Genomic DNA, 24389 nt, shown 5'->3' on the forward strand with positions numbered 1-24389 from the left:
CAAGGGGTGGAATACAAGGCACTGTATGCAATGGTAAGCTGCAGTATAATGTTTGCTTTTGGGTTTATTTCTGCTTTTTGTGCAGAACACATGTCTGTCACACGGAGGTGACATCGGCTTCACTTACTTGTCATTTAATTAGAGCTCTACTGTGAGAAGTTAGGAGTGATGGTCTGCGGGGTGCGTGTCGGCTGAGCCTGACCTCCCTGACCTTCCTGACCTTCCTGACCTTCCTGACAGTCCTGACCTCCCTGACCTCCCTGACCTTCCTGACCTCCCTGACCTTCCTGACCTCCTTGACCTCCCTGATCTTCCAGATTCTGAGTTTTTTACTTCCAGCATGAACTGATTTCCAGGAACAGACAAGAAGAAGAAAAGAGAAAAAAGCGCCACTAAGTTTAGTAGTTAAATACAATTTAATATTTAAACCCCATAATGGGTTACTCACAAGAACAGGAATGTGAAGATCTCTCTCGGGGGTGGGTATGGAAGGAGATGAGTACGGTGGGTGGGGGGGTTATGAGCACTGTGGGTATGGATAAATAAATTTTTTTTGGTGGTAATACAATAGCATAAGCTTGACAAAGGCTCCAACCTCCCAGTTCTATGCTAAAAAACAAAACATAAGATGGAGTGTTTTAGCAAAGCAAGAAAGTAAAAAACACAAGTAAGGGCCCGTTCACACCACATGCAGTCCGGTGCTTTTTTTTTTTTTTTTTTCCCCCATCAAAAACGCATTGAAATTAGGTTTATATGGTTTCCAATGGCATAGTTCACTCCTGTGCAGTCACTTTCCCAGTTCCAGAAAAAAAAAGAACATGCTGCATTTTTTTTTTTCCTGCACTGACTACTGGAATGCACATGAAAATGCACTGACCCCCAGTACAGAGAGAAAAAAAAAGAAATAAAAAAAAAAACGAAAAAAAAAAAAAGTATCTGGAATGCATCTGATAACGCAACAAAAACACATGAAAAACGCGCATGCAGAAACGCCTCCGGAGCGGATCTGGGTGGTTTTTGTGGTGTAAACCGGTGTTCTGCCGTATAGTGTCCGGCCATCAAATAGTGTCCGCCCCGTACTGCGCATGCGCAGTACGGAGCAGACGAAGCTTCGGAAAATCTCCGAAGCTGAACGGCGCCTGCGCCGTGAGTGGAGGTGGTAGCCCACCATCCAAGCGGACATAGGGTTGTGAATATTGGAGGGCCCCTCGCGGGCGAGCTTTGCTCGCCACGCTTCGGGCTCGGCCTCGCTGCGCTCGGCTCTTTTTTTATTCCTACTCTGTGTCCACTTGGATGGTGGGGCTAGAACCTGGACTCACAGCGCAGGCACCGTTCATCCTCGGCAATTTTCGGAATCTGTGTTGCTGTGTACTGCGCATGCACATGGAGGATGGAGGACGTTATATGACAAGACACTGGCCCTAAAGGTTTGGAGTAGAGTTTTCTGCCCCCTTCCTATCGAACCCGATCAGTATTGATAATCTGTGGATATGATCAATGACCGGCGCTCTGATTTCAGCTGCTCACCGCGTTTTTCTGTCTTCCAGGTGAGAGATCGGAGTTTTTGGCAGAATCGCCCGTCTGACGCGGCACTACTCCTCCGTTTCTGGTTCAGGTGAGGTCAGCGGGTAATTTTGGGATCAAACGCGCATATTGTCACCCATCATCGTATCCACACACAGCTGGAGGCCGTGTAAATATTTCATCAGCTGTTTTTTTTTTTTTTTTTACTAACGGAACACCTACAGGCACGTTGCTGGGAGATCACCACCTCCGACGCTTTCATTGCTTCTGTTTCCACGTTTTTATTGGGTTTCTAAAGCTCCAGGACCCCCCCCCCCCCCCCCCGCCAAGAAATGTAAAATCGGGAGCTACAAATGCTGTAGCTGCTGACTTTTACTTTTAGGGCACTTACCTGTCCAGGGAGCCAGTGGTGTCCTCACCCAATTGGATTCTTAAATCAGCTCTTGGGTGCTGATGCCGCCATCTTGGGTAAGGAATCGGCACTGAAGCCTTGCGGCTTCACAGCTGTTTGCTACTGAACATGCGCAAATCGCGGCAAACTCGGCAGGAAGTGGGACTCAAAACCAGGTACCCCCCCCCCCCGCCCCCCACAAAGTGCCAAATGTGGTACCGGACAAGGGAAGGAGGCAGACAAGTGGAGTTTCCCCTTTTTGGTGGAGCTCCGCTGTAACCAGAGATACAACCCTATCACGATAGTAGAATATAACCGTAGATGACAGTGCTCACTCAACAGCAGTATACAGACTTGTCTTCAGTGGCACGATCCATTGATATAAACACACTGTGGACTATGCAAATTTTAAGTAATAATGTTACACTATTTATTCTCTAGGCATGGTAAGGCCTGCTTCACACTGGTGTGATTACATAGCTCTGTGCTATGATTGGACACTCCCTACATTGGAGGTCGAGAGCCCCCCCCCCCCCCCGCACTCCCTACATCGGAGGTCGAGAGCCCCCCCCCCCCGCACTCCCTACATCGGAGGTCGAGAGCCCCCCCCCGCACTCCCCTACATCGGAGGTCGAGAGCCCCCCCCCCCCCCCGCACTCCCCTACATCGGAGGTCGAGAGCCCCCCGCACTCCCCTACATCGGAGGTCGAGAGCCCCCCCCCCCGCACTCCCCTACATCGGAGGTCGAGAGCCCCCCCCCCGCACTCCCCTACATCGGAGGTCGAGAGCCCCCCCCCCGCCTCCCCTACATCGGAGGTCGAGAGCCCCCCCCCGCACTCCCCTACATCGGAGGTCGAGAGCCCCCCCCCCGCACTCCCCCTACATCGGAGGTCGAGAGCCCCCCCGCACTCCCCTACATTGGAGGTCGAGAGCCCCCCCCGCACTCCCCTACATCGGAGGTCGAGAGCCCCCCCCCCGCACTCCCCTACATCGGAGGTCGAGAGCCCCCCCCCCCGCACTCCCCTACATCGGAGGTCGAGAGCCCCCCCCCCCCGCACTCCCCTACATCGGAGGTCGAGAGCTCCCCCCCGCACTCCCTACATCGGAGGTCGAGAGCCCCCCCCCCCCGCACTCCCCTACATTGGAGGTCGAGAGCCCCCCCCCGCACTCCCCTACATTGGAGGTCGAGAGCCCCCCCCCCGCACTCCCCTACATTGGAGGTCGAGAGCCCCCCCCCCCCGCACTCCCCTACATCGGAGGTCGAGAGCCCCCCCCCCCCCGCACTCCCCTACATCGGAGGTCGAAAGCCCCCCCCCGCACTCCCCTACATTGGAGGTCGAGAGCCCCCCCCCGCACTCCCCTACATTGGAGGTCGAGAGCCCCCCCCCGCACTCCCTACATTGGAGGTCGAGAGCCCCCCCCCCCGCACTCCCCTACATCGGAGGTCGAGAGCCCCCCCCCCGCACTCCCCTACATCGGAGGTCGAGAGCCCCCCCCCGCACTCCCCTACATCGGAGGTCGAGAGCCCCCCCCCCGCACTCCCCTACATCGGAGGTCGAGAGCCCCCCCCCGCACTCCCCTACATCGGAGGTCGAGAGCCCCCCCCCCGCACTCCCCTACATCGGAGGTCGAGAGCCCCCCCCCGCACTCCCCTACATCGGAGGTCGAGAGCCCCCCCCCCGCACTCCCCTACATCGGTGGTCGAGAGCCCCCCCCCCCCCCCCGCACTCCCTACATTGGAGGTCGAGAGCCCCCCCCCCCGCACTCCCCTACATCGGAGGTCGAGAGCCCCCCCCCGCACTCCCCTACATGGAGGTCGAGAGCCCCCCCCGCACTCCCCTACATTGGAGGTCGAGAGCCCCCCCGCACTCCCCTACATCGGAGGTCGAGAGCCCCGTGAAATGGCCAGGAGGGCCGGATTCGCCCTCCGGGCTTTGTGTTTGACATCTGTTCAGGTGTTCAGAAAGCTGCAGGTGTCCGCCATTGGAATACAGTTTCCAGCAGCCAGAAAGTCCTCCATCCATTCTGTCTATATGGAGGGACCTGTTAGATTTCTTTTTGTTCAGCCCGCAGGCCAAAGGAAACCTGAAAACTTGGACCTTTTGCAGCCGCATGTCAGGATTTCTGCGTCTCTCCCCAGCGTTTCAGAATATCTTCACAGCAGTTCTAGAAAAGCCGCCAGTCTTCAGAAATGTGCTGATTCTGCAATATTCTCTTTACTTTTTTCCCTGGATGGAAAACTAATTGAGCGCGCTCTGTTTTTTTTTATTTTTATGAGAGTGGGGGAGGGAGCGTGTTAACTCCTCGCCACCCCGGGAGCTTCACCTCCTCTTGTTCCAGGGGTCCATTATAACTTTCTCTAGTCACACACAGAATTGCAATCTTTTGGTTGTAAGATCTATTCAAACTCGGCCTGAAAAAAACAGTTTTACCATCTGACGGTGTCCCCTGCACTGCAATACAAAATATTCATCATTCGGATTGACGCTGGTGACAGCCCCCGACGCCCCTCTGTACAGTGGCCTGGAGCAGGGCCGCAATTAGAAATCGCAGCCTACCTAACGGGGGACCACCCTTCCGACCGCCCCCCCCACCCCCGGCACCGCCCCTGTCCCGGTCCTGCTGGATACTACTTTATTTTATTTTTTCTTGGTAGCAAGTGCTTTTTTACAGCAGCTCTGTCTTTGTGCTGGGAGCGCACAGGGGGTGTAGAAAGGAGTTTAGTAAGGAAGGAGCTGGGGAGCAGAAAGTGCAGGGTCTGGAGGAGGGCCAGAGTAAGCTGAAGTCAACTGCTGCAGTCCGCTGAAAACCTTAGCCCCTGTACACACGGACGGAGATTTCGACAACCAAATCCGTCGGATTTTGCCTGTCGGATTTTACCCGTCGGATTTTGCCCGTCGGATCTTGTCCGAAACTGTTGCATACACACGGTCAGACTAAGTTGTCGAAAAATCCGATCTTTCAGAACGTGATGACGTAATTTCGTTACGACGGGACTACATTCAGGCTAGTAGCCAATAGCTTTGATGTAGGAATTTGATCTGAGCATGCGTGGCACTTGGTCCAATCAAAATTCGCTACACATGATCGGAGTATGTCCGATCGGCCCAGTTGGTCGGGAAATATTTCCAACATGTGGGAAAATTGGGTCCGACGGATATTCAGACGGAATCAGTCTGATGCATACCACACACAGTTGGATTATCCGACAACACGGTCCGATAGGACACATTCCGACGGATTCTCCAACCGTGTGTACAAGGCTAAGACTAGGTGGAGACGAGGGGGTGCTACGCTTCTGAAAGAGGCACGGGATCTGGTGAAGGAGTTCTCCTCCTCTCTGTTGCCGAGTGCTAAGACAAAGACAAAGTGGGGGGCGGGGAGGTGCAAGGACCATATGAAATGTCCTCGTGAGCTGAGTTTGGCCCATGGGCTTTGTGTTAGACACATGCTCTAGGGCAGTGATGGTGAACCTTGGCAACCCGGATGTTTTGGAACTACATTTCCCATGATGCTCAACTACACTGCAGAGTGCCAGAGCATCATGGGAAATGTAGTTCCAAAACATCCGGGGTGCCAAGGTGCACCATCACTGCCCTAGGGAGATGTTGTACAAGGGAGCCTTCTATCAAAAAAAAGGATAAGACGTGTAGGGCGCCCTGCAGATCCTTCCTTCTAGTGGCCACAGACATCAGTTTATGAATGAGAAGCGTGACTTCCCTGAGGACATAATTGCATATTTTTCAGCCCAGGTACAGTGGAAATTCATATCTAGGGCTGCTTCATAGAACGGGAGGATGGCGGGAGGGTAAGGGTAGAGCCTGGGAATCGGCTTGAAAGGGAATGTTTGATTTTTTTTTTTTTTTGCACAGATTTTCTTTATTTGTTACTGTCTTGACTAAAAAATGCTGTAAAAAAAAAAAAAAAGCATAAAAACTTAGTGACACTAAAGGTTGGAGTTAAAAAAAAAAAAAAAAAAAACACACATATCACACTTTCTTCCACTGTGTAGCTCGTTTTGCACAGAGTGGCCCCGAACCTGCTCTTCTGGGGTCCCCCCGCTGGCTCTCGTGGCTCCTCCCCACATCAGATAACCCCCTAGGGCAGTGATGGCGAACCTTGGCACCCAGATGTTTTGGAACTACATTTCCCATGATGCTCTGGCACTATGCACTGTAGGGGAGCATCATGGGAAATGTAGTTCAAAACCATCTGGGGTGCCAAGGTTCGCCATCACTGCCCTAAAAGAAGCGTTCTCCCGGGGGTTACCTTGGGGGCGCACTCCCGAGACCAGCATTTGGTGTCCATGGGAGGGCCGAATGCAGGACTCGGCAGCGCCCCCCCCCCCCCCAGCACCCATGTCATTGGATTAGATTGACAGCAGCGGAGCCAATGGCTGCGCTGCTATCAATCTATGCAATTAAGAGCCCAGAACCCCCTGCAGGGAGAGAGAGCGCATTCCCGTGGGACAAGTTTCATAGGATGCATTAAGGTGAAAAAACACAAACCTTTACAACCCCTTTTAATAACTCAGTCTAATATGTATACAGAAACTTAACGCGTTTTGGAGCCGGGCTTTTTCCTTATTAAAACGGGACCCCCTGAATATAGACGACTGCTGTTGTGATTTTTAGCTAACCTACAGTACTCTGGGAATTCTTTGTCGTGTGGTAAATGTTTGTAGCCGACAGATTGTGTATTCAAAAAAAAGAAAAAAGGGAATATAGGATGTCGCACGCCAATGATGTCGGATAAAGTCGCTGTGATCAAGCCCCATGTTTGGGAGATTGTTAGAGAGGGGCGGTCCCAGGCAGGGCTGTAGCGTGCTATATCTGGGTTTAATAAAGTTATCTGATTATTATTATTATTATTATTATATATTATATTATATGTTATCTGATATCATTAGTGTGGGCCTACCTAGCATTGTTGGGCTCCTTTTTTGGTCAGGATTTTTATACAGCTTTGTGGAGCAGTGACATCTCTTCTACATTAAATAAAAAACGTATAACCCACCCATTTTGGTGTGGGTCTACGATATGTGACGGAGAAGACGTAACGCGTGGGACCGCACTGCAGTGTACGCGAGTATTTTAGCCAGAGCTATTATTTTTTTCACCCAAAATGTTAAAATCAAAGAGGCTTTGGGGACATCAGGACTTTTGCCTTCAGACATGTCGAAAGACCATAACCGCTCGGTGGAGCGTAATGTCTCTGGTAAGACCGTTAATGTGGATTTATAAGGAATAGAAGTAAAATGTGATTTTTGTGTGGCTAACGTATATAGATTTATTGTAGGATTACCCATTATATGCTGAGCTGTAGTAAAAACATTGTCTTCGCTTGCAGCAGTTTAAGAACTGAAGATGGATTTCTCCAAACTGCCAAAGATCCGAGATGAAGAACATGAGAGCAGGTTTGGCTACGTCCATGGAGTTTCTGGACCTGGTGAGTGCACCGCTACGACATTCCCAGCTTCTATCATGTATGTTAACCACTTAAGGACCGCCGTATTGCTATTGTACGTCATTACAATGGCACAGGCAGGCACAAGCACGTACATGTACGTGCCTGCCTTCCAGCGGGTGGGGGGCTCCGATCGGACCCCCCTCCCGCTGGATACCGCGGTCCGGTTCGCTGCAGGAGCGATCTGAGATGAGGGGATGGCCATTGGTTTCTGGCCACCCCCTCTCGATTGCTCCTGGCCAATGAGAAGCTTCCTCCCACTGTGTATTGTATACACAGGAAGGAGGAAGTGATGTCATTCTCCTCGGGCGGTTTTTTTGACCGGACTACGAGGAGAAGACAGAAAGTAAGTGTGCACCAACACTACACTGACATGTAGGTACACACAGGCACACAAATCGCCCCCCCTCCCCCCTCCCCCCCCAGTCACAGTGTCACTGATTGCAATGATCATTTATTTACTGATCACTGCATTCAGTGTCAGTTTTAAAAGTAAAAACTGTTAGGGCAGTTAGTGTTAGGTTCAGGGTAGCCCCCCTACCACCCCCAATAATGGTTTTAACCCCTGATTGCCCCTAGAGTTAACCCTTTCACCCTCTTTTGCCAGTGTCACTAAGCGATCATTTTTCTGATCGCTGCATTAGTGTCACTGGTGTCGCTAGGTAGCTAGTTATTTATTTTAGGTTCACTACCAGGTTTTTATAGCGCTAGGTACCCCGATATACTACCCAATAATGGTTTTAACCCCCTGATTACCCCTAGTTAACCCTTTCACCCCCTTTTGCCAGTGTCACTAAGCGATCATTTTCTGATCGCTGCATTAGTGTCGCTAGTGTCGCTAGGTAGCTAGTTATTTTTTTAGGTTCACCGCCAGGTTTTTATAGCGCTAGGTACCCCGATATACTACCCAATAATGGTTTTAACCCCCTGATTGCCCCTAGTTAACCCTTTCACCAGCGATCACAGTATAAGTGTCACTGGTGACGCTGGTTAGCCAGTTAGTTATTTAGGTTCCCCGTCAGGTTTTTATATAGCGCCAGGGACCCCCATATACTACCTAATAAAATTTGAACCCCCTGATTGCCCCTAGTTAACCCTTTCACCAGTGATCACCGTATAAGTGTTACGGGTGACTCTGGTTAGTTTGCTTTTTATAGCATCAGGGCACCCATCATTTATTACCCAATAAAGGTTTAACCCCCTGATCACCCGGCGGGTGATATCAATTAGGTTTTAGGGTCAGGGTCTGCGTCGCCCCAGGCAGCGCTAGTTTAGTGCCAGTACCACTAACACCCACACGCAAAGCATAAATCTCCCGTAGTGGTATAGAATCTGAACAGATCAATATCTGATCTGATCAGATCTATACTAGCGTCCCCAGCAGTTTAGGGTTCCAAAAAAATGCATTGTTAGCGGGATCAGCCCAGATACCTGCTAGCACCTGCGTTTTGCCCCTCCGCCCAGCCCACCCCAGTGCAGTATCGATCGATCACTGTCACTTACAAAACACTAAACACATAACTGCAGCGATCGCAGAGTCAGGCCTGATCCCTGCCATCGCTAACAGGTTTTTTTTTTTTGGTAGCATTTTATATTTAAATCCGGAAGGCAGTGCTTGGTTTTCGGGGTCACGTATGTGGCTAGGCTCCCAAAAAGTCCCCCACATTTGGTATCCCCGTACTCGGGAGAAGCAGCAGAATTTATTTTGGGGTGTAATTTGACTTATGCCCATAGCATGTGTGAGCAATATATCATTTAGTGACAACTTTGTGCAAAAAAAAAAAAAATTGTAAAATTCCTGCAACTTGTGGCAAAATAAAAAAAATTTCATGGACTCAACATGCCTCTCAGTAAATAGCTTGGGGTGTCTACTTTCCAAAATGGGGTCATTTGTGGGGGTTTTGTGTTATTTTGGCATTTTATGACCTTCAAAACTGATAGGTAGTGAGGAGTGAAATCAAAAATTTGCACCCTTAGAAATCCTGAAGGCAGTGATTGGTTTTCGGGGTGCCGTACGCGGCTAGACTCCCAAAAAGTCCCACACATGTGGTATCCCCGTACTCAGGAGAAGCAGCGGAATATATTTTGGGGTGCAATTCCACATATAACTATGGCATGTGTGAGCAATATATCATTTAGTGACAACTTTTTGTAAACTTTTTTTTTTTTTTTTTTGTGTCATTATTCAATCACTTGGGACAAAAAAAAAATATTCAATGGGCTCAACATGCCTCTCCACAACTTCCTTGGGGTGTCTACTTTCCAAAATGGGGTCATTTGGGGGGGGGGGGGGGGGGGGTTGTACTGCCCTGCCATTTTAGCACCTCAAGAAATGAGATAGGCAGTCGTAAATTAAAAGCTGTGTAAATTCCAGAAAATGTACTCTAGTTTGTAGACGCTATAACTTTTGCGCAAACCAAAAAATATACGCTTATTAACATTTTTTTTACTAAAGACATGTGGCTGAATAAATTTTGCCCTCAATGTATGACTAAAATTGAGTTTATTTGATTTTTCTTATAACAAAAAGTAGAAAATATCATTTTTTCTCAAAATTTTCGGTCTTTTTCCATTTATATCGCAAAAAAAAAAAATCGCAGAGGCAATCAAATACCATCAAAAGAAAGCTCTATTTGTGGGGAAGAAAAGGACACAAATTTCATTTGGGTGCAATATTGCATGACCGCGCAATTACCAGCGCAGTGCGAAATTGTAAAAAGACCTCTGGTCCTTAGGGTGTTTATTGGTCCGGGGCTGAAGTGGTTAAAGGGTTTGGATAAAGAACTTGTATCTGTGTGTGCCCCAATGCCCCCCCAAGCTAGCTAACCACCCCAGTTGGGGGGGGGGGGGAATCATTGTTTCAGAAGTTTTTAAAGTGGGAGTTCCACTTTTAAAGTGATAGTATACCCACATTTTACACTTTTACCTACTGGTAAGTCTATAATAAGGCTTACCTGTAGGTAAAATATCGTGTATGGTTTGTATGGTTTAGGTGATATTCCCTTTGCATGCAGCCGCTGACGTCAGCGGCGCATGCGCTCTGAATGCCCGTCTGAAGGTCCGGCAGATGCTGCTGGACCTTGCCAGGCAGAAAACTGGTGCGCTTGAGTGACGTCATCATGGCTCTGGCCACTCACAGCGCCGGAGACACAAACCCTGGAAGACACGCCGAGGGCAAGATGTCAGCTCCCTCGGCGTGGACCGCGATCCGATACGGGGGCTTCTTTCTGAGGTAAGTATTTCATAATGAGCTAGTAACCACAGGATGTGCAGATACATGGGGACAGCTCTTTTCTACCGGTCATTCAGTTCTACGGACTGAGCAGTGGCTGCTGATTGTAACAGCCGGGATCCTGTCCGCAGATGTACAGTGGAACCTTGGATTACGAGTGTAATCTGTTCCAGGAGAATGCCCGTAATCCATAGAAGTCAGTGGAAGCGAAGATAATTCGATAATTTGTTCCACGTTGACTTCTATTGTATGCAGTACCGCATGTAGCCTGGGTGGGGGGGGGGGGTTTGGGGGCACCGGAGAGACTTGGAAATGCTCAGAGACGGCTCGGATGCACTCGGAAAACCCTCAAAAAGGCTCGGGGAAACTAGTATTTCCGAGTGCATCCGAGCGGCTCCGAGTGTCACCGGGGCCCATGCACCTCTGGTCAAATGTGGTACCGCAAAGGCTTTTGAATCCTGCTCGTTTTGTGAGACAGCACTCGCAAACCGCAAGGATTTAAAAAATAATAATGGCTCGTATTGCGAAATGCTTGTTTAACTGCGTTACTCGCAATCCGAGGTATTACTGTACTTGCCTTGTCTGGGCTTGTTAGATTATGTGAATGAGGCCTTGGTGTGTCTTACTGTATGGTCTGGATATCCATGTAATGTTGATACTGTATATTCTGTCTCACTCTGACATGTGGTCTCTCTGAATAGTGGTGACCGCATCCAATATGTCCGGAGCCGCCATGTACGAGCTGGTGCGTGTGGGACACTCTGAGCTGGTCGGGGAAATTATTCGTCTTGAAGGTGAAATGGCCACCATCCAAGTCTACGAGGAGACCTGTATCCTTTTATTAGGTTCTGTTACTTCTGAAGAGGATTGTCTAGTTATACAGTGCCTTGAAAAAGTATTCATACCCCTTGAAATTTCCCACATTTTGTCATGTTACAACCAAATGGGTAAATGTATTTTATGTGATAGACCAACACAATGTGGCACATAATTGTGAAATGGAAGAAAAATGATAAATGTTTTTTTTTTTTTTTTTTTTTTACAAATATATGAAAAGTGTGTGTGTGTGTGTGTGTGTGTGGGGGGGGGGGGTACGTTTGTATGGTGCCCCCCTGACTCAATATAGAACCGCCTTTCTCTGCAATTACAGCTGCAAGTCTTTTTGGGGATGTCTCTACCAGCTTTGCACATCTAGAGAGGACATTTCTGCCCATTCTTCTTCTTTGCAAAATATCTCAAGCTCTGTCAGATTGGATGGAGAGCGTTTGTGAACAGCAATTTTCATATCTTGCCACAGATTCTCAATGGGATTTAGGTCTGGACTGTGACTGGGCCATTCTAACACCTGAATATGCTTTGATGTAAACCATTCCATTGTAGCTCTGGCTGTATGTTTCGGGTCGTTGTCCTGCTGGAAGGTGAACCCCGCAGACTTTAACAGGTTTTCTTCTAAGATTGCCCTGTATTTGGCTCCATCCATCTTCCCATCAACTCCGACCAGCTTCCCTGTCCCTGCTGAAGAAAATCATCCCCACAACATGATGATGCCACCACCATGTTTCACGGTGGGGATGGTGTGTTCAGTGTGATGTGCGGTGTTATTTTTCCGCCACACATAACGTTTTTGCCTGTAAACCAAAAAGTTCAATTTTGGTCTCCTCTGACCAGAGCGCCTTCTTCTACATGTTTGCTGTGTCCCCCACATGGCTTCTCTCACACTGCGAACTGGACTTCTTATGACTTTCTTTCACCAATGTCTTTCTTCTTGTCACTCTTCCATAAAGGACGGATTTGTGGAGAGCACGACTAATAGTTGTCCTGTGGACAGATTCTCCCACCTGAGCTGTGGATCTCTGCAGCTGCTCCAGAGTTACCATGGACCTCTTGGCTGCTTCTCTGATGAATGCTCTCCTTGCCCGGCCCGGTCAGTTTAGGTGGACGGCCATGTCTTGGTAGGTTTGCAGTTGTGCCATACTCTTCCCATTTTCAGATGATGGATTGAACAGAGCTCCGTGAGATGTTCACAGCTTGGGAGATTTTTTTTCATAACCTAACCCTGCTTTATATTTCTCCACAACTTTATCCCTGACCTGCCTGGTGTGTTCCTTGGCCTTCATGTTTGTTTGCTAAGGTCCTCTAACAAACCTCTGAGGGCTTCACAGATATTTATACTAAGAATAAATTACACACAGGTGGACTCTACTAGTTAGATGACTTCTGAAGGCAGTTGATTCACTAGATTTTAGTTATGGGTATCAGAGTAAAGGGGGCTGAATACAAATGCCCCCCCACACTTGTAAGATATTTATTTGTAAAAAATGTTGAAAACCATTTATCATTTTCCTTCCACTTCACAATTATGTGCCACGTTGTGTTGGTCTATCACATAAAATCCCAATAAAATTATTTAAATTTTTAGTTATAAAATGACAAAAATTAACAAAATGTGGAAAATTTCAAGGAGTATGAATACTTTTTCAAGGCACTGTATTTTAAATGCAATCCCTTGAATTTTTAAAAAGCAAAAAGTACCATGACTGTCATTTTTAAGTGATTTTTGTCATCACTGAGTTTTCTATAAAGTACGTTTTTTTTCCTAAGCTCCCGTCATGCAGCTGGTGTATCAGTCGGAGACCCTGTGCTACGGACTGGGAAGCCCCTCTCCGTTGAGCTGGGTCCAGGCATCATGGGGTCCATCTTTGATGGTATCCAGAGACCTCTGAAGGACATCAGTGACGCCACACAGAGCATCTACATCCCCCGAGGTGTCAACGTCTCAGCCCTCAGCAAGGACCTCAAGTGGGAATTCACCCCCTCCAAAAGCTTAAGGGTGAGTAGGCTGTAGGTGCCACCTGGGCATCTTGCAGACCTGTTCCTCAGGTCAGGTTTAGATGTTTTAAATGCTTCAAATGAACAGTCAAAAGAAAATACTGGAAGGAAGGCTTACCCACTGGCCTAATTATTATTTTATTTACTTTTTTTATTACTTGCCATGATATCTTTTTTTTGGTTTTTATGGGAACTTTTTTTTATTGTTGCTTATTTCAAGGTGAGGTTACAGTTGCCGACTTGCTCTTGGAAATGCGAAAGCATCTACTACTAATACTGCATGTTCTTCTTTATTAAAGTAAAGACCCCACGGTATCTTCATGGTCACGAAAGACAGGATGCTTGAAGGCTGTCATTTTATTCACCTCATGGTATAGCGTACTCAGCCAGGGTTTCGTTAAACCCTACGGTTTCTACAGAGTTTGCTAGAGGTTCCTTGAGCTGTGATGTTTTTTTTTTTTTTTCACCTCCCATTTGATGGGGCCTCCATAGTTCCAGGGCCAATGCCACTAGGCTGAGCCAGCAGCGTGGCACCTAATGATATTTTTTAGCTGTGTTCAAGGGTGGCTTTCTAACCACCATGGTATTAGGGACGTTCTTCCCACTGACCTCCAATGAATTCATTTTAACAAGGGGTTCTCTGAGGCTTGAAAAATATTTTAAGGGGTTCCTGTGATGTAAAAAGATCCGGTATAGCTAGTAGTAGTCACCTGGACCCCAGTATCAGCTTTTAGGCCAAAAAGTAAAATTTTGATGTCATCTGGCCAGAGCACCTTCTTCCACATGTTTGCTGTGTCCCCCACATGGCTTCTCACAAACTGCAAACGGGACTTCTTATGGCTTTCTTTAAACAATAGCTTTCTTCTCCCCACTCTTCCATAAAGGCCAGGTTTGTGGAGAGCACGACTAATAGTTGACCTGTGGACAGATTCTCCCACCTGAGCTGTGGATCTCTGCAGCTCCTCCAGAGTTACCATGGGCTTCTTGTCTCTTCTCTGATGAATGCTCTCGTTGCCCGGCTGGTCAGTTTAGGTGGACGGCCATGTCTTGTTGGGTTTCCAGTTGTGTCATACTCTTTCCATTTTCAGATGATGGATTGAACAGTGCTCTGTGAGATGTTCAAAGCTTGGGAGATTTTTTCGTAATCCAACCCTGCTTTAAACTTCTCCACAACTTTCACCTTCCATTTGATGGGGCCTCCATAGTTTCAGGGCCAATGCCACTAGGCTGAGCCAGCAGCATGGCACCTATGATATTTTTTTTAGCTGTGTTGAAGCGTGGCTTCCTGACCACCATGGTATTAGGGATGTTCTTCCCATTGACCTCCAATGAATTCATTTTAACAAAGGGTTCTCTGAGACTTAAAACATTTTTTAAGGGTTCCTGCGATGTAAAAAAAAAAGAGAAAGGCTGGTATAGCCAGTAGTAGTTGGTCACCTGGACCCCAGTATCCTTATCTCTGAGCCCGGGAACCATCCGGCGCTGGCAGGGTTTTCTCCATAGAGATAAGCGATGGCAAGATGGCCACCGTTTTTATCTCTATGCCCTTGGAGGACCAAAAACTTCATTTACGGTGAGGTGCTCCCAAAGGGGAATCGCATCTTTAAGGATGCAGACTCTGGCTCCATGCACACTGAAGCTCAAAAAAGCTTTTTCTGGACGCCAGATTGCTGGCATAAAACGCTGGTTGAAAAACTTGCTTTTAACAGCGTTTTGTACTAGCGTTTATGAGCGTTTATTAGCGTTAGCGTTTATGGGCGTTTCCAATAAAAATACACAGAGTACACTCCAAAAATACCACAGTGCATTCCAAACTCCCACAATGCATTGAAAAAATAGAATGCCAAACACTAACGCGTGTTTATGAGCATTTATAAGCGTTTGTCGTTTTTTGGCGGTGAAAAACGGCACTTTGAACGCGAATTTCTGGCGTTCAGAAAAAAAGCCCATAAACTACACTGCTCATTAAAGCTGAAAAATGTCCATGTGTGCATGGACACATAGGCTAACCTAGAGTGGAGTTTATGGGCTTTAAAAAAAAAAACGCCCAAACTCCAATAAACTACAGTTTATGAGCTCCAGTGTGCTTGGAGCCTCTTTATTAGAGCCCAGCAGGTGCAGCAGCTGATTGATCATTATGAGATCACATACAGATTCATTTTGAACATGGACACAGACAAACAGCTGTTTCTTCAGAGTAACAAAAGGTAGAAATATGCAACATAGTTTGATAAAATCCTTGCAATGTACATGGATCACCCAGAGGGGAGTGTGGTGTGTGTGTTTTTTTTTTTTTCTCAACAAATGTGGAATTACTCTTTAAATCCAGGAGTATTCTGACAGTCATGGGTCCTTCTTCCTCTTGTTAGTGGTGGGTGCCCCTTATTCCTGCACGGAGTGACATGTGGGTGGCGTTGAGCCCAGCTCATCGTGATGACGCACCTCTAGAGGGAGGGGGGTCCATGACAGCCTGGGCAAGGAAGCGGTTTTAATGATCAGTCCCAGGTTTTAATACAAAGTTTCTTTTATTTATTTTTTTTTATTTTTTTTGTTTTTCAGGTTGGCAGCCATATTACTGGAGGAGACATCTACGGGTCCGTTTTCGAGAACTCCCTGATCAAACACAAGATCATGCTTCCTCCTCGCAACCGGGGCACGGTCACCTTCATAGCACCTCCTGGGCACTATGACACCTCTGTGAGTTTATTACACCTTCCCGCTTAGTTACAGTTTTATAACCACGTGTTGAGTTTGTATTTAATCTTCACTGTGTGCTAAAAAATGGCAAATGTTAGATGCAGACATACTGAAAACAATTTTTTTTTTTTGACTACTAAACCATCAGATTATGGTGAGGTTGGCTAAAAAGAACCAACAGTCCCTTCAACCGAACCAGTGTGGAGCTCAGTAGAGTCTTCTTAGAACAGAAGGTATCTGTACGTCTCGCTTCCATCACAAATTCCAAAATAAGGGGCTTATTTCCTCAATTTAGTATAGTGGAGGGGGCCATGCTAATCTTTTTGGTCTGAGGCAGTTTAGGTTGAAAGCTGGTCCTCCAGCCCTACCTTCCATCTTGCACAGGTTCCTCTCCAGTATTGAAATGGCTTACTCTGATTTTAGTGCACACTGTAAGCTTCTCACAATGTGCACTACAAGTTTCAGCAAATCAAATAGAAGCCTGCCTTATTTCCTGGTTGAAAGATGTTCCGCATCATCTAGCCCAGGGGTAAGCAACCAGTAGCCCTCCAGCTGTTGTGGAACTACATTTCCCATGAGGCATTGCAAGGCTGGCACTTACAATTACTCCCAGAGGCATGATGGGACTTGTAGTTCCGCAACAGCTGGAGGGTCCCAGGTTGCCTCCCCCCTGTTCTAGACTGACTGTCCCTTGCTAACCTCTTATTGATTGGATTTCACTTCTTTCATTTATGAAGGTCACCTAAAGGTGGTCTACATGCGAATACAGCCTTCCTAGGAATGTCTACTCTTTCAGACTCGCACCCACCCATCAAGGCTTTTTTTATATTTACTTAACTGCTCCCAAGAGCCTGCTGCTTATAATATTAGTATTATGCAGTTTTCTATCCAGCCAACAGATGGCGTTGTAGTCTCCTTTTCACACATTGAGCTAGTTTACCTTTCAGCTGTGCTAAAACAATCTCAGGGAATCTTAGCTGTGACTCCCTTATCAGATGCTGTGATGTTTTCAGGAAGCTATGTACAGCCCCCTGTCTGGCCCCTCCCACCAGCCACGATCTGCCTGCTTTGCATAAAGCCACATAGAGACCCGGTGATGACATCGCCAGGTCTAAAATAAAGTATGTAATGATAATGGAAAGGTTTTTAATTAAAAAATTAATTTTGTCGATGGGAAAGGGGAGGAATGCAAAATATAAGCAGATTAAAATTCAGCTTTAAAGCAAACCTGTCATGATTCCGAACTGAATTGGTGAACCCCTGTAAGGGCCGGTTCACACCATGAATGGCACAGGAATGCGCCGTACATTCCTGTGCGATTCACACGCGATCCGGGTGCAGTGCGATTTCAGGCTATTTATTTGAATTGGCTGAAATTGCGCCAGACCGCAGCACTACTTTACAAAACATAGAGCAGCTGGATCGCATGGTACTTCTGTACCATGCAGGCATATAAACTACGTTTGCGACCTGCATTTTGAGGTGGTGTTGGCATTGCATCGACTCCCACTGTGGATTGCAAGTGCAGTGCGTTTTTGAATGGGGTGCAGGAAACCTACATGGAGCGCAGGTTTATCGCACCTCATTCTGGTGTGAACTGGACCCTTAAAGAGGAGCCTTCAGGCTTCCATCCCCCCCAAAATTAAAAGTCAGCAGCTACAAATACTGTAGCTGCTGACTTTTAATATTAGGGCACTTACCTGTCTGGTGTCTTCACCTGAGCCAATTCTTTAATTGCCGCCATCCTGACTAAGGGAAGCCAGCAGTGAAGCCTTGGGACTGGTAAAGCACGCAGTGGTTTGCGAATGGGCTGCAGTCTTCTGGGATCTGGGAAGGGACTGTGGGGGAGGGGAGGGGGGTCAAAATTCTGGCTTAGCTTGCTGTGGTCCAGAACAGTTACCTGCCCCCCCCCCCCAAAAGGTGCCAAATATGGCATCGGAAGGGGGGAGGAGACAGTCAAGTGGCGCTTCCCCTTTCGGGTGGAGCCCAACTTTAAATCCTAATGCAAAGAATTACATGAGATTTGAACGGGAATGTTGTGCGGTTCCGGTCTGAATCGCAAACTGTTTCCTGCACCGCTCCTGTACCGGTCCTGTGTTAACCCAGACCGAAATCACTATGACGAGCCTGGTGCTGGAAACTGCATGCGATTTAGACAGGAATTTCACCTCTTTCCTGTAAAAATTGCATGAGTGTCCTTAATCCCAGCCGTCCCTCTGCCTCTGACCCCAGCCGTCCCTCTGCCTCTGACCCCAGCCGCGCCTCTGCCTCTGACCCCAGCCGCGCCTCTGCCGAAAAATTTAGTTTGCGCAGTATCGTGATGCATCGTGGACGTGTTAATTGTAATCGAATTGCGAGACCAGTGAAGATGCAGATCTCCACTATTCTAGTACAACAGTGTGGTGATACTGGCACAAAAGAACTTTATAATGTATAGAAATTACACAATTCATTAATTCTCTCTCCCTCGTTATCCTTTATAGGATGTAGTGCTGGAGTTGGAGTTTGAAGGAGTGAAGGAGAAGTTCACAATGGTCCAGGTGTGGCCAGTGAGAACAGTTCGACCAGTGACAGAGAAGCTGCCAGCCAATCACCCGCTTCTGACTGGCCAGAGAGTTTTGGACGCTCTGTTCCCGTGAGTGCGCTTTATATTACTGTGTGTGTTCTGTAAGAGGGAAAGTGTAAATGATATGTACTTATTTCCGTTTTATTTTGATCAGGACTCAATTTAATATTTACATTTTTTTTGGCCCGCTAAATATGAAATATTGCATACCGATATGCAGTTTTTTTCATCCAGCCAGCAGAGGGCACTGGGGTCTCCTTTTTCACACACTCAGCTAGTTTACCTTTCACCTGTGCTAAAAGAATGTAAGCAGTGACTTCTCCCTCAGATATCATATATATATCTATATCTACATCTATATGATAGATATATATATATAGATAGATAGAGATAGATATATAGATATAAAAATATATTTTTATATTTTTTACTAGTAATGGCAGTGATCAGCGATTTTTAGTGGGATTGCGGTGGGCAGATCAGACACTTTTGACACTTTTTTTTTGGAACCATTGACATTTATAATATCCACTGATTACTGTCTAAATGACACTGGTAGGGAAGGGGGTTAAAGTGGAAGTAAACTCCCCTATCGGTTTCAGCCAAGGAAGCTGCCATCTTTGCCTCTGTTTAATCTTCAAATGCTATGGTGCTGCACATGTGATTCGTTATGACACCAGCCATTGGATGGTTTGATAGTTTGGCTGAGAGCACAGCCAATGTGCAGTTAGCATTCCCGGCATGCCTTTTTTTTTTTTTTTAACTGTTTAAATCCATGGGTTTACTTCCACTTTAACTCTAGGGGGGCGCTCAATTGGTTAAGTGTGTCCTAGGGAGGTGTTTCTAACTGGGGGAGGGGGGGGCAGACTGACTGGGAGTAGAGAGATCGCTGTTCCGAATCACTAGGAACAGACTATCGGTCTGTACTGCCCTGACCAAACGGGGATCTGTAGGTTTACATAGGCAGCCGCAGATCCCCATTCTGCCTCTCTGAGCAGCGGTCGCGGGTGGCCGCCAGACCCGCCAATCTGTTCCCCCCCCTCCTCCTGTGCGACGTGCGCACGCGCCCACAGTAACTCGTGCACAAAACAACCAATGGGTAACGTCGTTTTGCGCAATGGGGCCGCCCTGCCGCAGTATATATGCGGTGGGCGGTCCTTAAGTGCTTAAAAAGCCCCTCTTCCCTTTTTCCAGATGGGGAAAAAAAATTAAATAAAAAAATTCCCATGAAAACGAAGACTCCTGGGATGGGATGCATGACATCATTTTGGCCATTAGGCCAGAAAGCAGAAAGCAACTAAAGAAATGTTAAAAAAAAAAAAAAAAATGTATAATATACCTTCCTTTCTATTTAGTAACACTAGCAGCATAACGATAAAAATAGTTCATGCTGATTGAGTTTAGTTCCACTTTAAGGAAAAAAAAAAAAACACTCATCCAGATACATTTCAGAAGAAAAAAAAATGTAAAGGCTGCCAATATAATTTCCTGAAATCTATTTTCTTACTAATGTCTCCTAATGCTCTGGAAAGCGGACGTAGGTCGGGAAGTGCGTGCGCTGTGAGCCCGTCACCTGGTGCTGACGTACAATTGTCTGCTCCAGTTTAATAGGTTTTCAGAATATTTTGGCTTTTTAATGCACACCTGTAAATAATAAAGCAAACGTAAAGCAAACTCTCAGCTTTAGCTAAAAGCGTAAACTTTGTTTTATTATCTGTCCACCCAGCGCTGCCTGGAGTGCTCCCAACATCCCTTTATTGAAGTTTAGACCCCCCCCCCCCCCCTCCCCTCTTGCATCACATAATGTGGTACCTAAGTGACACACCAGAGGGTATTGGGATGTGCATATAGCTATGCCAATATCACATTTTTTTTTTTTTTACCGCTTGCCGACCAGCAACCGTCATTTATGCTGCGGCAGGTCGGCACGATCCCGTATAATAACCATAGCTGTACGTTGGTCCATTTTAACAGCTATTGCAGGCGTGTGTGCGCTATAGCTGACGCGTGTGGCCGCCGGACACAACCGCTGCACAGAGAGCCAGAACGGGGATCTGTCAATGTAAACAAACAGATCCCCGTTCTGTTAGGCGAGTACTGAGCCTAGTGATCAAGAACAGCGATCTCTCTCCTCCTCCAGTCAGTCCCCCCCCCCCCACAGTTAGAAACACCTCCCTAGGGAACGGGTTTAACCCCTTGATCGCTCCCACTAGTGTTAACCGCTTCCCTGCCAGTGACATTTATACAGTAATCGGTGCATTTTTATAGCACTGATCGCTGTATAAATGTGAATGGTGTCAAAAGTGTCCGATATGCCCGCGGCAATGTCAAATGGTGTGAAAAGTGTCCAATATGTCCGCGGCAATGTGAAATGGTGTCAAAAGTGTCCGATATGTCCGTGGCAGTGTCACAGACACGATAAAAATCACAGATCGCCACCATTACTAATAATAATAAAAAAAAAAAAATGCCATAAATCTATCCACCGTTTTGTAGACACTAACTTTTGCGCGAACCAATCGAGGTACGCTTTTTGCCTTTTTTTTTTTTTTTTTTTTTTACTTTATTTCGAAGAATACATATTGGCCTAAACTGAAGAAATTTTTTTATTTTTTTATTATAGCAAAAAATGTTTTTTTTTTTCTTCAAGATTGTCGTCGTTCTTCTTTTTTTTTTTTTTTTTTTACCAAAAATCTGTCGAATACATATTGGCCTAAACTGAAGAAATTTTTTAATTTTTTTAATTTTTTTATTATAGCAAAAAGCAAAAAATTTTTTTTTTTTTTTCTTCAAGATTGTCGTTCCTTTTTCTTTTTGTTTTTTTTGTTTATAGTTCAAAAAAAGACAAAAAAAATTGCAGAGGTGATCAAATACAACCAAAATAAAGCTCTATTTGTGGAGATAAAAAGGATGTCAATTTTATTTGGGCACAGCATTGCCGCGGCAATGTCAAATGGTGTCAAAAGTGTCCGATATGTCCGCGGCAATGTGAAATGGTGTCAAAAGTGTCCGATATGTCCGTGGCAGTGTCACAGACACGATAAAAATCACAGATCGCCACCATTACTAATAATAATAAAAAAAAAATGCCATAAATCTATCCACCGTTTTGTAGACACTAACTTTTGCGCAAACCAATCGAGGTACGCTTTTTGCCTTTTTTTTTTTTTTTTTTTTTTTTTTACCAAAAATATTTCGAAGAATACATATTGGCCTAAACTGAAGAAATTTTTTTTATTTTTATTTTTTTATTATAGCAAAAAGCAAAAAATGTTTTTTTTTTTTTTTTCTTCAAGATTGTCGTTCCTTTTTTTTTTTTTTTTTTTTGTTTATAGTGCAAAAAAAGACAAAAAAAATTGCAGAGGTGATCAAATACAACCAAAATAAAGCTCTATTTGTGGAGATAAAAAGGATGTCGATTTTATTTGGGCACAGCATTGCACGACGATTGTCAGTTAAAGCGACGCACTGCCGTATCGCAAAAAAAAAAAAAAGGGCTAGTCATTAGGGGGTAAATCACACACGGTCAGAAACCATGAAATCGGGCCGAGACAGAAGTACAGTTAGATCACACTTGTTTAATAATAAAAGTAAAAAGAACCAATGTAGTCAAAACGCAGCCAGAGTTCAGTAACCGGAACGTATAGTCAGCCAAGCCAGAAGTCAGGGATCAATGTAGTGGAAAAGCAAGCAGGATCTGGAGCCAGAGGGGATGTCAGCAAAGCCAGTCTAGAACAGGAATGCAGGAGATAGTCTCTTGTGATGTTGACCAAGGCGAAGGCCAAGATCCACTGGGCTGGACAGCTTAAGTAGGCAGGACTCACGAGCAGGATATCATCAACAGCTGAGTCACTGTGGAGAGATAGGAGCTGGCAATTAGCCGACAGCTGAGTGAAGGAAAGGCTGAGCCTAGCCCTGACACACACACGGAGGCGCACCTCCAGCCTTGCAGCTCTCATTGGCCCTCTTATGACTCACCCCCCCTTCCTGGCAAACTCTCAAAAGAAAGCTGTGCATGATGTCATAAGCCTAGGCTAATGACCAGACAAGAAACGGAAAGTGGGCTGTATAAGGGATTTACTGGCAGAAAAAAAAAAATTTTACTATCCAAAGTTAAAACCACAGCAAGGGCAGAAGATTTTATGGAAATATGAAAAAAAGACTGAAGTTCCCACATTTAAGGAGGGTTTATACTTCACCCTCACCTAGGCAAGAACTAGGGAGAGGGTCATTTCACGTTCAGTTTGCAGCCTTGCTTAACCACTTAAGGACCGCCTCCTGCACATATACGTCGGCAGAATGGCACGGCTGGGCACAAGCACGTACCCGTACGTTGCCTTTTAAGTGCCCAGCCGTGGGTCGGGAGCGCGCCGCCGGAAGCTGTTTTCCGACCTGGTCCTGAGCTCCGTGACCATGGCTGCGGGACCAGCGGACCCGATCGCCGCTGGTGTCCCGAGATCGGGTCACAGAGATGAAGAACAAGGAGAGGTCTGTGTATACAAACCTCTCCCTGTGGTTCCTAGTGTGGCTGTCACCGATCGTCTCTTCCCTTTTATAGGGAAAGATGATCAGTGACGTCACATGCCAGGCCACGCCCCCTACAATAAAAAAAAAACACATAACGTCATACATAACACTACACTGCCCCCTAGTGGTTAACTCCTTCACTGCCAGTGTAATTTACACAGGAATCACTGCATTTAAATAGCACTGATTGCTGTATAAATGACAGTGGTCTCAAAAATGTCCGATGTGTCCGCCATAATGTCGCAGTCACAATAAAAATCGCTGATCGCCGCCATTACTAGTAAAAAAAATAAATAATAAAAATTCTATAAAACTATGCCCTATTTTGTAAACGCTATAACTTTTGCGCAAACCAATCAATAATCGCTAATTGCGATTTTTTTTTTTTTTTTTTTTTTTTTTTACCAAAAATATGTAGAAGAATACGTATCGGCCTAAACTGAGGGAAAAAAAAATTGTTTATATATTTTTTGGGGATATTTATTATAGCAAAAAGTAAAAAAAAATTGCATTTCTTTCAAAATTGTCGCTCTATTTTTGTTTATAGCGCAAAAAATAAAAACCGCAGAGGTGATCAAATACCACCAAAAGAAAGCTCTATTTGTGGGGGGGGGGGGAAGGATGCCAATTTTGTTTGGGAGCCACGTCGCACGACCGCGCAATTGTCTGTTAAAGTGACGCAGTGCCGAATCGCAAAAAGGGGCCTGGTCCTTTGGCTGCAAATTGGTCCGGGGCTGAAGTGGTTAAAACGTTTCAGCTAAACTAATGAAATCAATAAAAACGGATGCCATCATGTCTTTTTTTTTTTGTCTTCTTTTGTCTTTTTTTTATCATTTAAAGTTTTTATTTCGCAGAACAGCAAAACAATACAAGTTCCTTGGATATCATAATTTAAAGCTATTGGAGATGTATGCATAAGAAAGGTGGAGGCAGGGGTGGACTGACAACTCATGGGGCCCCCGAGCAATAGGAGATTATGGGGCCCCCAGGCAATCAGAGATTATGGGGCCACACAGTATACAATCACACAGTATACACAGACATGTTTCTATTGGCTGAGAAGGTAGTGGAGAGGTGGGGCAGCTATAAACTCAGGATTTTTAGACCAAAAGGATGTCGGTAAGGGACATTTCAGAGACAGATGTAAATAAAACACA

At 46.1% G+C, this 24389-nt stretch overlaps 1 protein-coding gene across 2 annotated transcripts in view; it reads left to right on the forward strand.

Moving 5' to 3' along the window:
* The first annotated feature begins 1524 nt into the window (after positions 1-1524).
* ATP6V1A (ATPase H+ transporting V1 subunit A) overlaps positions 1525-24389 on the forward strand; it is a 61343-nt gene continuing 38478 nt past the window's right edge. Inside the window, exons 1-6 of one of the 2 annotated variants that reach the window (XM_077479654.1) lie at positions 1525-1615; positions 7268-7363; positions 11315-11443; positions 13229-13443; positions 16002-16139; positions 18623-18774. In XM_077479654.1, coding sequence (XP_077335780.1) covers positions 7282-7363; positions 11315-11443; positions 13229-13443; positions 16002-16139; positions 18623-18774 — 716 coding nt within the window. In that variant the 5' untranslated portion in view covers positions 1525-1615; positions 7268-7281. Of the gene's footprint in view, positions 1616-7264; positions 7364-11314; positions 11444-13228; positions 13444-16001; positions 16140-18622; positions 18775-24389 lie in introns of both variants that reach the window. The other variant, XM_077479653.1, reaches the window with a different exon arrangement.

The sequence above is a fragment of the Lithobates pipiens genome, unplaced genomic scaffold, assembly GCF_037356315.1.
Source record: "Lithobates pipiens isolate NorthernLeopardFrog02 unplaced genomic scaffold, aLitPip1_a1.2 Scaffold_16, whole genome shotgun sequence".
NCBI lineage: Eukaryota > Metazoa > Chordata > Amphibia > Anura > Ranidae > Lithobates > Lithobates pipiens.